The sequence below is a fragment of the Ornithodoros turicata genome, chromosome 7 (assembly GCF_037126465.1).
Source record: "Ornithodoros turicata isolate Travis chromosome 7, ASM3712646v1, whole genome shotgun sequence".
Classification (NCBI taxonomy): Eukaryota; Metazoa; Arthropoda; class Arachnida; order Ixodida; family Argasidae; genus Ornithodoros; species Ornithodoros turicata.
The window spans coordinates 32,412,739-32,427,040 of NC_088207.1; the positions used below are offsets into that span (position 1 = coordinate 32,412,739).

At 46.9% G+C, this 14,302-nt stretch overlaps 1 protein-coding gene across 3 annotated transcripts in view; it reads left to right on the forward strand.

Annotated features, from left to right (window-relative positions):
- The window catches only part of LOC135400861 (spondin-1-like), a 148,014-nt gene that overhangs the window by 114,793 nt on the left and 18,919 nt on the right, over positions 1-14,302 (forward strand). For all 3 annotated transcript variants that reach the window (XM_064632809.1, XM_064632810.1, XM_064632811.1), the window contains exons 3-5: positions 2,529-2,662; positions 5,885-5,958; positions 6,747-6,872. In XM_064632809.1, the coding sequence (XP_064488879.1) occupies positions 2,529-2,662; positions 5,885-5,958; positions 6,747-6,872 (334 nt within the window). The remainder of the gene's footprint in view (positions 1-2,528; positions 2,663-5,884; positions 5,959-6,746; positions 6,873-14,302) is intronic.

Here is a 14,302-nt window from a genome sequence, read left to right on the forward strand (position 1 = left end):
CTATAGCCAAAAAAAAAAGAAAAGAAAGTGGGAGAGGGGACCTGATTGGTTGAAAACGGGAGGCGTACGCCTTTTGTGTGACAATTATGACCAGCATAAGTGTCACAAAAAGGCGTACGCCTCCCGTTTTCAACGAATCAGGTCAGATAACGATATCATTCGAGATTATGGTTGGCTAGGAGCGTGCTATGCGGTGAAGTTCATTTTTAAGAGTGCACGCCATGCAGCAGTCCCGGTGAAAAACGTAGTGCGCGTTGCGAAGCGGTCTGGTGTCGTCGTCCGAAGGACGTGAAGATAAGTGTTGTCAGTGGAACATTCGCGGCAACTGTTGTGGTCTACAAATCAGTGAATCAGTATTGGAAAATACAGCAGTGCGCATCATACCGCATATACGGAACACTACGATCGGACCCGTTCCAAAACCACACGCACACGACAGGCATGCCCGCGCTTCTCGTGCTGTCTCATTGGATGCCGCCAATCTTTGTCCCCTGGGGATTCCATTCGTTGCTGCCAAACTAATTTTGTTTGAATCATACGAATTGCAACACAGACTTTCATTTGAGAGCAAGTTGTTTTTGCATTTTAGTGCCCCTTTAAGAACCACGCATCTCTCGATTGTCGGTAGAGTGCGGCAACCAATTACGCTACGCTGACATCTGCTTTCCGACGACTAGAGTCACTGAATGGCTTTAGAGTATCGTTTCCTCCTTCGTTTTCCCCCCTTATTTGTTGAAAACGGGAGGCGTGCGCCTTTTTTGTGACATTTACGCAGTTCCTAATTGTCACAAAAATGGCGTACGCTTCCCATTTCCAGCAAATTAGGGGAGAGAACCATGTCATTAGAGATTATGGTTGGCTAGGAGCGTGCTATGCGTTGAAGTTCTGTTTTTTGAGAGTGTAGCTATCAGCAAAAGGCAAAGCGAAGAGACAGTCTTGATAATGGGTTAAAACACAAAGCGATCTGCTTTGCTGTCAACTGAACGATATACAGCGAAAAGGAGAACACTTTATTCCTCTTAACCTTCTGCGCTTTCCCCAAAGCTTCTCTACTAACAAATGATCTCAGTTGTCTCGCAACGTAAACACCCAATTATAAAAAATATCTACTAACAAACCACAAGATGGAAGGAGGGGGAGGTGAAGAGATTGCTAAAGAAAACGAAATTTAGAGTGTGCTTTTTTACCGCGAAGCAATTTTATCGACTGTTTAATGGATGGGTGGGAGAATGCTTAACAAAAAAAGGGATGTTGGTTCCTTCAGCCTCAATGTTTAGCTGTACGGAGAACGAACGCCGAAGGGAAAAGAAACTGAATCGCATTCGGTAATCACAGAGCATCATATAAAATCACAATTCACGTTCGGTAATCGCAGAGCATGTTCTTTCACTCCTGGGAACTGTAGTGTGTTGGAACATATGAAGAATTCAATCGTGTACATTGCCTGAGCGTATTACATTAGCTATACAGTTCACGAGGCTAGCGATTGGAGGGTATAAGCTGGCTAAGACTTCTTACAGTGCACGGTTCCGTCGTGTACTTGACGACGTTTCATATTAAAGCGATAGCGTTATGCGGTCAACTACCGTGTAGGTCCGTCTCTAGCTGTATAGGGCCGCATGACACCACGTGACTGTGTCACCACAACGTGGCCGCAAGGCTGCATTCTCGGTACGCTGAAACTGTAACCATGGCGCAGAAAAGCAACGCAAAAAGAAACCATTCCAGAAAACGTGAAAAAGGGCTTTAATAAAAATTGAGTACGATTTCAAAAAAGTTTCGTCGAAAATTTACCGTCAGCAATGGCCCCATGAAGGTACCACATTGTCTACTGCGCGGTAACTGCATTCTCTCTCTCTCTCTTTTAATGAGCTAAAATTTTCACTATTGTCCGAGTGATTTCGGAAACGTCTTTCGCACTTGCGCTTTCTTCATCACCCTGCACTCTTAAAAATGAGTTTCACCACATAGCACGCTCCTAGCCAGCCATGATCCCGAATGACAACGTTCTCGCCCCTGATTTGTTGAAAACGGGAGGCGGAGCCTATTTTGTACTCACTATGCACATGCATAATGGTACAAAATAAGCTACGCCTCCCGTTTTCAACAAATCAGGGAGCTTAATCGCTTCATTGTCGTTACGGTCGTTACAAGCTAACGAGTGGCGGGAAATTCAAAAAGGTGGGCACGTGACACATTGCGCGTGACGTGTACCACGACCTTCACGTATCGCGCGAACAGCGCCGTGTACGTGTTCTATCACGTGCCCACCTTTTTAAATTTCCCACCCGCCTTTCTGAATTTCCCGCCACTCGTTAGCTTGTAACGACCGTAACGACCATGAAGCGATTATGCCCCCAGGGGCGAGAATGTTGTCATTTTGCACGTTTGTCTTTTGCACATCAGGCGGCACGCCCTGCGTGAATTTGTTGCCTTGTTTGTATTAATTGAATGCGAGTTTTATTGTGTGTTTTCAGCAGTGTGATTGACACTCATTTTTTTCTTTTCTCTCTACTGTCTCCTTCTAGTTATTTGGAGATGCCTTATCTAAATTTTCAGAAGACTGCCCCCACGCTGTTATGCAAACGTCGCTAGTGCACAAAGCCGAGGTCAGCGTGCTGTGGGTGGCACCGCCGCCAGCGTCCGGATGCGTCATTTTCAAGTACGGTCAAATCCTGTTTCGACATTATCCCAGTTGCAGTTGTGCTGTCTTGCTGCGTTTGTCTGTGTGTATTTGGCTGCTTTGTTCCCCGTGGATATTATCCTCTTTTCCACCGGTAATGTAGGCTCTTAAAACGGAACTTCACCACATAGCACGGTGATGGTCAACCGTCGCACAGAATGATATCGTTATCACGCCATTTTGGGACAACTAACGTAACTGCATAAGTGTTAGAAAAGGGCGCGCACCTCCCGTTTTTAACCAATCAGGGTGCAGAACGATGTCATTCGGGATGGTGGTTGGCTAAGAGCGTGCTGTGTAGTGAAGTTATGTCACTGTACCATTATTATTATTATTATGCTTTAAGAGTTTACACTGCTAAAACAGAACGTCACCACATAGCACGCTTCTAGCCGACCACCATCCCGAATGATATCATTCTGTCTCCGGATTCGTTGAAAACGGGAGGAGGCGCCCGACTTGGACACATTATGCATTTCTGAGTTAGGCCCCTCTTCCTGTTTTCGACAAATCATGAGACAAAATGATATCATTCAGAATGATGGTGGGCTAGAAGCGTGCTATGCGGTGAAAATCTTTTAATAGTATGGTTTAGAAAAAGAATCGTGCCCCGGTATGCCCCAGATCCTCTCGAACACGCAAACAAGTCATATAGGTTCATTTCTGCACTTGCCACGTTAAGGGGGCAGTAAAGTGCACAAACGGCTCCTCGCGCAATGAAACACTCCGTTACTTTGACAGCAATACAAAAGGAAGGAGACTCATCCTTTGCGTCGTTCGTGACTTATGAATGAGCGAAAGAGACCTCAATTTCCGCTTTCCCTCTCCCTCTCGTTCCCAAGAATCCCTACAATGCGGAGCGTGCTCTCATTGGTCTCTCCTCAAACCAGCTGCCCAATCATCGCCCGGAGACCGTTTGAGGAGACCAATGGAAGGCGGCTCCGCATTGTCCCGCTTTCTGAGAAGGCGGGAAGGGCGAAGGTGCAATCTTTGCTCACAAATCACGAGCGACGCAACGGATGAAACCCGTTCCTTTTGTTTTGGTCTCAAGGTAACAGCACCTCTCATTCAACGGGGAGAAGTTTTCTCACCAGTGCCCCTTTAACATGGCAGTGGCACACGCGAACGCAATGACACAAAGACAAGGACAGTCGCACCGGTAGAAACAACGGGGGAATGTCAAAAGTTCAGTGTTGTCCAGATGGGCAGAAGCAATAATAGTGAAAACACCATGCTTTCGTGTAGCAGAATACAGCGTACTACAGAGAAGGGTACTCTCCTACACGAAAGCTCCTGAACTTCAACTGAAACTTCAGTATTTTCTTCTTCTTCTTCGTATTATTATTCATGCAAGAACAGTTATTAACAATTTCCTATTAACCGTAGACGGCAAGAAAACAAATTTCTCGCTTTGCCCTGAAAGGAAGTTTTCTCGGTTTTCTTGTCATTTCCCTGGACGGAGACATTTCGTTGGACCATATTTACTGCGACGGAATATATCTTCCCGACTAGTGCCACTGGCCAGGGGTGTCTGCAGGATAACCCCGCGAACCGAGGCAGCGGCCGATTGTGACGACCTGGAGCTATTTTAATACAATGCAAATGTGTGGCTTTGTGAATAGCAGATGAGACTCCGATCCCCGGAAGGCGTCGGACGCATCGGCAGATGTGTCAGCGTGCTGCAAGCATGTGCAAGCCAAGCCGCTTTGTTGCGATGTCAAGCACGGAATCAAAATCAATTACACAAGTCGAAAAAAAAATACGCTCGCCGATCATGAAGTAAAAACGTGTGAAACATGGGCGACAAGCGCTTTATAGAGCTATTTTAAGGTCTTTCCGTAAACAGACCGTTCACTGTTGGTATTGGCTGTCGTTCCGCAACGCGATGTTGTTTTTCTTCGCTGGGTTATCGTATGGGGAGCTACGTGCAACAGTTGACCCCGTTTGAACGAAGCGGAGTGAGTTTTGGTGCGCCAGTAACAGGCGGAGATCAGTGACGTCGTAACGTCTGTAGACGACCCACTGGCGGTAATGCAATGCTAAAGTGGGTGAGACGGTTTGCAGAACTGGACATGCACTACCAGCATAGCCAAACGTTCGAGGAACCAGCGTATACAAGAGCGTGCACTGCTTGAACCTGTCCCTTTGTCTTTAATCTATCTCATCCTTCTTTCACCTTTTGTTAGTTTATCATTTATTTCCTAATTATTTCTATTTTCCTTTTCTTTTTTGCGGAATAGCAAGCTGACATACCGTTGGGCTGACCTTTCCTTCTTTTTTCTTTGTTCTAATAAATATACCCCCCCCCCCTCCGCCTGTCCCCTGGCTGGCCAGCATCCTAAAGCATGTTCGGTTCTAGCAATTTGCTTTCAGGTGTAAAAAAAAAAAGCGATAAAACCGGGCTGTTTATTGGTACATTTTAAAAGTGATAAAACCCCAGTGCAGGGGACACGAAAGGTATGCCGTGTGTGCCGTCCTTTCGTGTCCCCTGCACTGGGGTTTTATCGCTTTTAAAAAATTCAGGTGTAACACACGCTGGAAACCTCAAACGTTTATCTGCCCATGGTATCGGCTCACAAAAGTAGATCAAACAGACATCCGCTTTCAGCATGTGAGTGCCGCATATGAATCCGCAGGGTGGCTGTTCTGCACTACCAGCCTTTACAGTGACGTCATCGTATCGCCATCTTGGGAGTACCGTCTGTTCGCGAGCTGCCATGCAGGAAAGGCAATGGTGCGAAAGCCTGTACTATAGACTGAAGAGCAAGCCTGTTCAACACTTCCTCTCCTCCCCCCCCTCCCCCCTCCTCCCTTCGCTAAATGGACATATGCAGTTGCGAGTCCGCACCTATACGAATAGCTTCCATGCTCCCCACACTTCCTCTGCTTTTGCCGCTGCGAATATTGCGTACGGCCAAAGGAAAATTTGTAATATGAGCCTGCGGATTTACGTGGGAGCTTTCGTACGCCATATACTGTCGCTCCCTTGCCAAGCTTTCCGGCGAACTGCTATTCTAAAAATGGCACGAGAAAGCAGAACTGGAAAAATGTGCCCCTTGTGAAACCTTTCACTTCTGCATTTCCATATGACGGGAGATTGGTGTACGCTATAGTGCACATCTGCTAGATGCGTTTTCATGTATACCCGTGTACAGCGCACACGGACGAGCTCCTTGTTAAGCACACTTATTTGTCTTGCAGAGCAACAGTAGTTGAAAACAGAGACGCATGGTACATGGATGAAGGAGAATTAACAAAAGAGCTATGCCAGGAAGGTAAGGTGCTCGAACAATCATTTTCTTCCACCTCCCTTAGTCTGTCTGCTGTGCTTGATTATTGCCAGTCAAAAACGATGCTTTACGAACGAATTCAACGCGTGAAAATGTGTACAGTACGAAGCTGTATCGTAATTTATGGCACCATAGTATCACACAGGCTCTCTTCTTCAACATTTTCATTTTGCTTCATTGACGGCCTTATCACGTAGTAAGTGCACATTTCCCTAAGTCTAATGACCGCAGTACACGTTAAGCAGTAACAGTCACAACGATGATTTTGTTGTAGTGCTACATATTCTGCCTCATCACAACATAAACGGCGTGTTGTATGTGTGTATTATTTGCGTTTCTTCATTTTGTTCACCTATCTTGTGCACCACATTATAGTTTTGAAGCTGGGCATTGCAGTCCAAATTTAGAGACATAATCGGCAGTATAACGCGGATTCGGAATACCTCTTATTAATTTTATTAAATTGCATAATATTTTGTTTTACTTTGCTTTACTTTTATATTAGTATTTATTTTATTTTGTCCCTGTTTTTGTTGCTGTTCATTTTTCTTTATTTTTATTGCACCACATACCTTATGATAGTCGTTTCCCTTCTGAGGAATTTTTCCGCACAGTGTATTGGATTGGGGCGAGAAAAATAGCTAGACAGGTTCATTTGCCATGAAAGGCGACAATGCCGCAGCTTCTTTTATGATGATCGATTTGTTTGCTTGCTGTTCTTCGTGTGCGTGCGAATATGGAGTGATGTTTTTCTAGTATGGAATTGTGCGCAGAACAGGAGAACGAAGACGAGCAGCCAGAGGTACTTGACGAATGTTGCGCCTGTGACGAGGCCAAGTACGAGATGACCTTCGAGGGACTTTGGTCGAGATACACGCATCCCAAGGGATTTCCAGACAGTGAGCAACCTACTCACATCAAAATGAACATCGTATATACCAGGCAGGAAATACCGTCTGTTCACACCAGCGACATCCCAAAGTTGTGACTGGAAGAAAAAGCAATAAACTGTTCATGGGGCGGAAGTTTCCCCGCGTTTAACGTTGAACATCCGCACGGCGCCAGAATAGCGGGAGCGGCGCAACTCCTGACATAGGAGACGACAGCAGCGGCCCTGTTGTCTGCTCCGGAATAATGTCATCTGCTATACGGAATACGAGGTTAAGCTCTCGCGCTCACGTGGCAACAGAAAGCTACGACATTTGCGCATCTTCCGCTGGAGCATTCTGTCGCTTGTGTGAACACACGGTTATACTGACCAGAATGTCGTCTGCTTTCCCACATAAAGAGCGAGCAAAGTATTGCTGAAGGTGGGAATTTATCGCCGGAATATTAGCGAGTCTTAGTAGCTCGGACATGCTCTCAATCGTGGTCGTGGTGGTGATGTGCATGATCACGGTTCCGAAAGCATTGTAAAGGCGTCGTCACACTTAACCTAGAACGCGCGATCACGTGGCCCGCAGAGACGCCAGCGCCGCCAAGCGTTGAAGCTGGGTTCGAGACATTGGGTCCCTGCGCGTAATGTCTCGCACCCAGCGCTTGACGACCACCTCTGCGCTGACAATCGTGCGTTTTAGGTTAACTGTGGCGACGCCTTTATGTTAATCGTGCTGTTCATTTGAAGTGGCTGACAACGCATTGCTGAGCTTGGATTTAAGAGTTCCCATTCCAGTAACCTTTTCCAAGAGCGCATCCCTTTTACTGAAGCACTATTACTTTCTGCACGTTCTCACTATCTACAAATGGCACTGGAGCAGCGCCCAGCCTGCTGGCCGGCGTCAGCCCCATCTCATCATCGTCTCTTTATGTGTGTGTGTGTGTGTGTGCACGTTTTCTTACGATTATACATTCCGTGACATGAAATTATTGTCCGGTCCTCCAAAATATCTAGTCGGTACACCAACGGAAGTTTCAGTAAACGGTAGCAACGATACGTGAAACAACTTGTTATTAATTATATTATATTTAGCTTCCTCTTAGCCACCGTTCCTTCTTTCTTAGCCATTTGGACTTAGCCAAAATTCTCTGCCATGGTCGGACCCCTCACATCTCATGCAAGGCCTACGAGCTGTTGCTGAGTTCCTCTCCAGCACTGGACTAATGGACGAACTCTAATAGGACACCTTTCCATCATCATCACTTTCTCATCCCTTCCACAAGCGCAATGGGGCAGTGTACCGCCATAACGGCGGAGAATGACCCAACACATCATCATCCCATTTATGTGTGTGTGTGTGTGTGTGTGTGTGTGTGTGTGTGTGTGTGTGTGTGTGTGTGTGTCCTTCCTTCTTTCTTTCTTTTTCTTGCATTTTACCACATTTATCAAAGTACAGGTACAATAGGACTGAAAGGGCAAGCCCTGTTGAACAGTCCAGGATAACAACAGAGCTAAAATGAATACCAGTCACGCATCTTGTGAGGAGTACAAAAAACTTCAAAAACAGGGGGGGGGGGGGGGAAGAACAAACAAAATCAGGCGAAAACATAGCAAACTGCTGCAATCCAAAATGGTCATCACGGTATAACGTGTCCATGTTACATAGAGTTTAGGAGATAGTAAAAATGCAACACAAAGCGCGACCTTGTAACGGACTTGGAAATGCAAAATACGTGAAGATGCGAAAAGTGTTCCCACTGAGTCCTTTCTTGGAATTGCCGCGCAGAACACAGCACCTATGTAGCAGACACCTGTTGCCTTGACCAGTATTTTCTTCCGCATCCATAAAGCGTACCTCGCCCTTTCCTACGTGTCTGGCACTGAAATTTCTCGGGTCAGCACTGTCCGTGATCTTGGAGTTATTTTTGATGCCAAACTGACGTTCCATGATCATGTCGCTGCAGTTCGTTCTTCTACTCTTCGGACACTGGTTATTTAACCTATACGTGCAAAGTTTTTGACACTCCCTCTGTTTGTGTTAAACTTTACAAAACATTCGTTTTACCACAGCTAGAATACGCATCCGTCGCATGGAACGCACTGTGCGTTACTGGGAGTAATCGCCTTGAAGCCGTTCAGAAACGCGCATTTTCTTTTTGTTCACAACTTTTACCTCCGGAACGTCCCTGGCTTCGAGATGTTCGACTAATGTAGCCTCTTAAAAAACCTTAAACTCCTCCCCCTGACATCGCGGCGTCAAATTGCTGATGCCACATTCCTCTACAAATGTGTACATTCCATTGTCGATTCCCCACTCTTGCTAAGTTGCATAAATTTTCGCTATTCCTCTGGTACCCTTCGCAACCCATCGTCCTTCTATGTACGTAAAACCTGCCCTTATGACCCACTCGCACGTTGTAAAATTTTGGTGAACTCTTTTTCGTCCTCATGTGATATTTTTTCCGCATATATACTGCCTTTAAAAGCAGCATCACATATTGCTTATCTTACACTCAGTCATCCTCACCCGACTTATTTTTCTTCATTTTTGTTGTCTAGTTACCTTGTTTTCTCTTCTTCATTGTACTCTTTCAAGTATTGCCTGAAATATTGCGCTTTTGGAGCCTCTTCCCTGTCATTTTGTTATTATGTCCCCCATATGTTTTTTATCTGTATGTACATATGTTCTTTTAACCTCCTAGTGCCTTGGATTATTGCCTTCCTGCCATTTCTTTTATATCATTAACGTGTGTTGCTGTATATACAGGGTGTCCACCGTAACTATAGAAGTAATTTTTAAAAATAGAAAAATCACTTTTTTCCCAGTTTTAACCAATGACAATGTACTCTACGCCTAAAAGCCCACCTTAAGATGGCTCAGGCAAGCTTCTGTGACGATGCATTAATTAACTTTCGTTAATTAACTTTTTAATCATCAACGATAGAAGATTGACCCAGTGAGAACATCGGATCCCTTGGGGTCACTGGTAACGATACCGCTTTCAGAACAAAAATTGAGGCAGTTATAGCGCGAGGAAAGGGCCCGGAAATAAGGTGCTCTGGTGGTCATTTTTCGACGCTCAAGTAGAAGCGCTCCCGTTTTCATTTCCTGTGTATGCGAGGGTGGGAAATAGCTGTCGCACCAATCTGTCCCCATGCAATCTGTCCCCACTGTGTATTTTGTGCCGTGCATAATGGGCACAAAATAGGCTCCTCCTCCCGTTTTCAACAAATCGTGGGCGAGAACGTTGTCATTCGGGATGGTGGTTGGCTAGGAGCGTGCTATGTGGTGAAGTTCATTTTTAAGAGTGTAGATGTTTGACTTTGTTCCAAGGACATTTCTAGGTCTTTATCATGTGCTACCGACGTTGATGGGCGATGCAGTGATCACCTGCTTATCTATATCTCGTGTGATAGATATGTCTCACAATGTCTTACAACCCCGATGCAAAACGGTTAGATTTACTAACTGGAGCACATTTCGCGCGGCGGTCACCACTCATGTGCATCAGGGCATGTCAGCAGACCAGCTAATAGAACTACTGGCATCTTCTCTTCGGTCATCATCTCGACATGTGAAGGTGACATCAGGTCACATGGGTACAAATCATCGTGTTGAACAGCTTCGAGCATGCAGGAGAAGGGCTGAACGGAAGGCAAGACAGTCGGGATTGCTCGAAGACATTGCAGCAGCTCGGCGTATCGTCAGATCTGTACAGAGGGCACTTAAAGCAGTAGATCGTCAGCGATGGCGTCGCTTTTGCTCAACCCTCTCGCCCTTTCACCCTGCCATGAGAGTTTGGAGCGTGGCTCGCCGTCTGAAGGAGACTCAACCTCAAAGAAATCTACTGCATGTGCTGGCCCTTTCGCTCAATAAGACTGAGCATGATGTTGCTTCCGATTTTTGCACAGTCAACACAGCCAGTTCTCGGGCTGTCAGTATTGAGGAGCACATACCTCTCGTCTTCAGGAGGAAATTGCACGGGCGGACCTGGCCACCCACCGAGAAACGGACATGGATTTTTCTTTGTCTGAGCTCAAAGCTGCGCTATCTTCATCTGGAGCCCGATCATCGCCAGGCCAAGATGGCATCACTTATAGAGTCCTCCGTAACCTTAGTGCTGCTATGTCCTGCCTTCTTCATGTGTACAATGCGTCGTGGAACAACAGCGGGGTGCCCAGGGGCTGGAAAGAAGACCTAGTTGTTCCTTTGCTAAAGCCTGGGAAGCATCCCTCAGACCTTGCATCGTTTCACCCTGTCAGCCTGGCAAGTTGCCTCGGCAAAGTGCTGGAGCGCATGGTGCTTCATCGACTAGAATGGTGGCTGGAATGGCATCGTGTATTCCCGAACGAGATGTCTGGCTTTCGTCGGCACCGGAGCTCAATGGACTCCGTCTTTGACTTTGTCACCACTGTCAAACAAGCAAAGTTCTATTAGAAAATCGCAATGGCGGTTTATTTGGACGTGAAGAGAGCGTACGACACCGTCAGCCATGCTGTGGTGTTGCATGAGCTATTACAAGCTAGTGTTTCCACTAAACTTTTCCGGTGGCTTGCTGACTTTCTACAGCAGAGATTTGTATCGGTGCGCACACGTGATGGAGCCACACCGGAAGTTGTGGTAACGCACTTGGTACCACAAGGTAGTGTGTTAGAGGAGCCATGAGCTGTACCAAACGAGCCCGCCGACTGTGTCGGCTCCAAACGGCGATTTCAATGTATTGTCTGTGACACCTTTTGTATAGGTGAATTTGATAGGTGCGTATCTTCAGCACATAGCGTGCTCCTAGCGAACCATCTTCCCGAATGACAACGTTCTCGCCCATGATTTGTTGATAAAGAGAGGCGAAGCCTATTATCTACCTATTATGCGCGGCTACAAAATTGGCTACGCCTCCCGTTTTCAACAAATCAGAGACGAAAACGTTGTCATTCGGGATGATGGTTGGCTAGGAGCGTGCCATGTAGTGAAGTTCATCTTGAAGAGGGTAAAGCAGAACGTTATGTGTACCTCCGCGTTGGCGTCTGATTGGGTGCTACAATTCTTCAGATGACGTGACGATGGATAAAGGTTTCTGGACGGCGGTGCGTGTAGTCGCCCGAATACGAAAGAGAGTGCGTTTTTGTATTAACGCTGCACAAGTTATGAAGGAGAAGAATTGAACAATAGATTGGTAAATAGGGAATTACGAAGTGTAGAAGAACAATATTGCGGGTTGAAGAACAACAATATTACGGGTTCTATTATACCCGTAACTAAATACATGCAGATAGGAATTCTTACCTCCTTTAAGCCCTATATTACGAGGGGTTTTCAAGTCAAACCGGGACTTTCTGTCTCCTGAGTGTACATATGGCTCGCGCTACTTCTTTTTTGTCATTTTCACATGCGACAGGCCTCCGCGTTCACCACGTGGTGGTCCAAAGTTTGTGCAAAACAGAAGACACGTACTGGACAAGATGGCCGACAACGAGGTGAGCGCGCACATCGAACAGCGAAGTGTCATGGAGTTTCTCGTGAATGAAGGCGTAAAGTCATCTGAAATTCACAGAAGACTTCAGGCTCAGTATGGCCACGATACACTTAGCCGCAGGAAAGCGTTTGAATGGTGCAAACGGTTCCGAGACGGCCGTACATCAGTGCAAGGCGATCCCGGCCGGGGCGGCTCAGAGCCTAGTGTCAGAGTTCTTGAGAACATCCAACTTGTGGAGCGCCTGATCCTCAAGGACCGATGAATAACATGTCTCGAACTGGCTCGAAAGACGGACCTTTCTGTGGGAACGTTGAACACTATCATTCATGAACACCTCCAGTTTCGGAAAGTTAGTGCCCGTTGGGTCCCGAGGCAGCTCTCCGTGTTTGACCGGCAGAGAAGACTGGAAATCTCCGAAGAGCTAAGGTACCGTTTCGACACTGAAGGACAGCCGTTCTTTGATCGGATCATCACGTGCGATGAAACGTGGGTGCACCATTTCACTCCTGAGTCTAAACGCGCATCAAAACACTGGAAGCATCCGGGCTCGCCAGCTCCCAAGAAGTTCCGAAGCACCCCGTCTGCGGGTAAGGTCATGGCCACGGTTTTCTGGGTCAAGGCTGGCGTTGTTCATGTTAATTTTCTGCACAGTGGTACCACCATCAATAGTACATATTACTGCCAGGTTCTCAGGGATGTGCATAAGACGCTGAAGCAAAAGCGGCCGGGCCTCATCACCAAAGGAGTCCTCCTCCTACAGGGCAATGCACGCCCTCATACCGCGCATCTCACGACACGCACCTTACAGGAACTTGGCTGGGAGTTGCTGTCCCATCCCCCTTACAGTCCAGACCTCGCCCCCAGCGATTTCCATCTCTTCGGGCCACTGCAGGCGTTTCTTGGGGGCCGCCACTTCAGCTGCGACGACGAGGTCAAGAATGCGGTCCGATCATGGCTGCTACGCGCCGGTAAACAATTCTACGCTGCTGGCATCCAAGCCCTCGTGAAACGCTGGGACAAGTGTATTAGTGCAGCAGGAGATTACCTTGAAAAATAAAACTAATTTCTCGCCTGTAAGTTCATTTTACTTTTGCGAAAAATGAAAAGTCCCGGTTTGACTTGAACACCCCTCGTACTTTACCTTGCCATGGTGGGTCTGAAGTCCTGCATAACATCCAAGGTCAATATCTCGATGTATGCTGATGATGTTTGTATTTGGAGAGTTGGAAAATCAAGATCTGGAATTCGGCGTCGTCTGCAGACTTCACTGGACAGAATTATGTAGTTCTTCACCAAAGTCGGCTTGGATATATCGGGGGACAAATCTGCAGCCCTCGCCTTCACAAGGAAGCATATGCACCGCTATCAGCTTTTTCTTGCTGGCTCGCCGATCAAGCAGGTGAAACATCAAAGGTTTCTGGGTGTCGTCCTCGACTGCAACTTGTCCTGGAAAAAACACATCAATCACCTTGACAAGAAGGTTCAGCGGTGGACCTCCGTCCTTCGTCATTTTTCTGGCGCCAGGTGGGGTACGGATGAGCAATCACTCCTGGCTGTTCATAAGGCTCTTGTTCGTGGTTCACTTGTGTATAGCCTTCCTGTTCTTCACGCCATTTCTGAGACGCAAGTTCAGCGGCTTCGGTGCTTCTTTGCACGTAGCCTGAGTATCTGTCTTGGCGTCCCCAGAGCTGCAGAAACGCGGATGGTCATAGCCGACGCTCATGACATACCAATTGAAGTCCTCAGGACGAGGGAGACCGTACGTCACTATTTACGCCTTATAGCTCATCACCGCCGTCACCCATAGGTAGCAAAACTTTATTGGCGCAAGCAGAGCAACCTCTACAAGATCATTGCGGAAGCAAAGCCTAAATCTCCCTCATTTGTAGTAAAGCCAACAGTGTCTTCGTCTCCCCCGAGGGCTCTGTCACTGCCCTCGATCTCCCCAGGCATTCCGGGACTCAACCTTAAAAAAAAA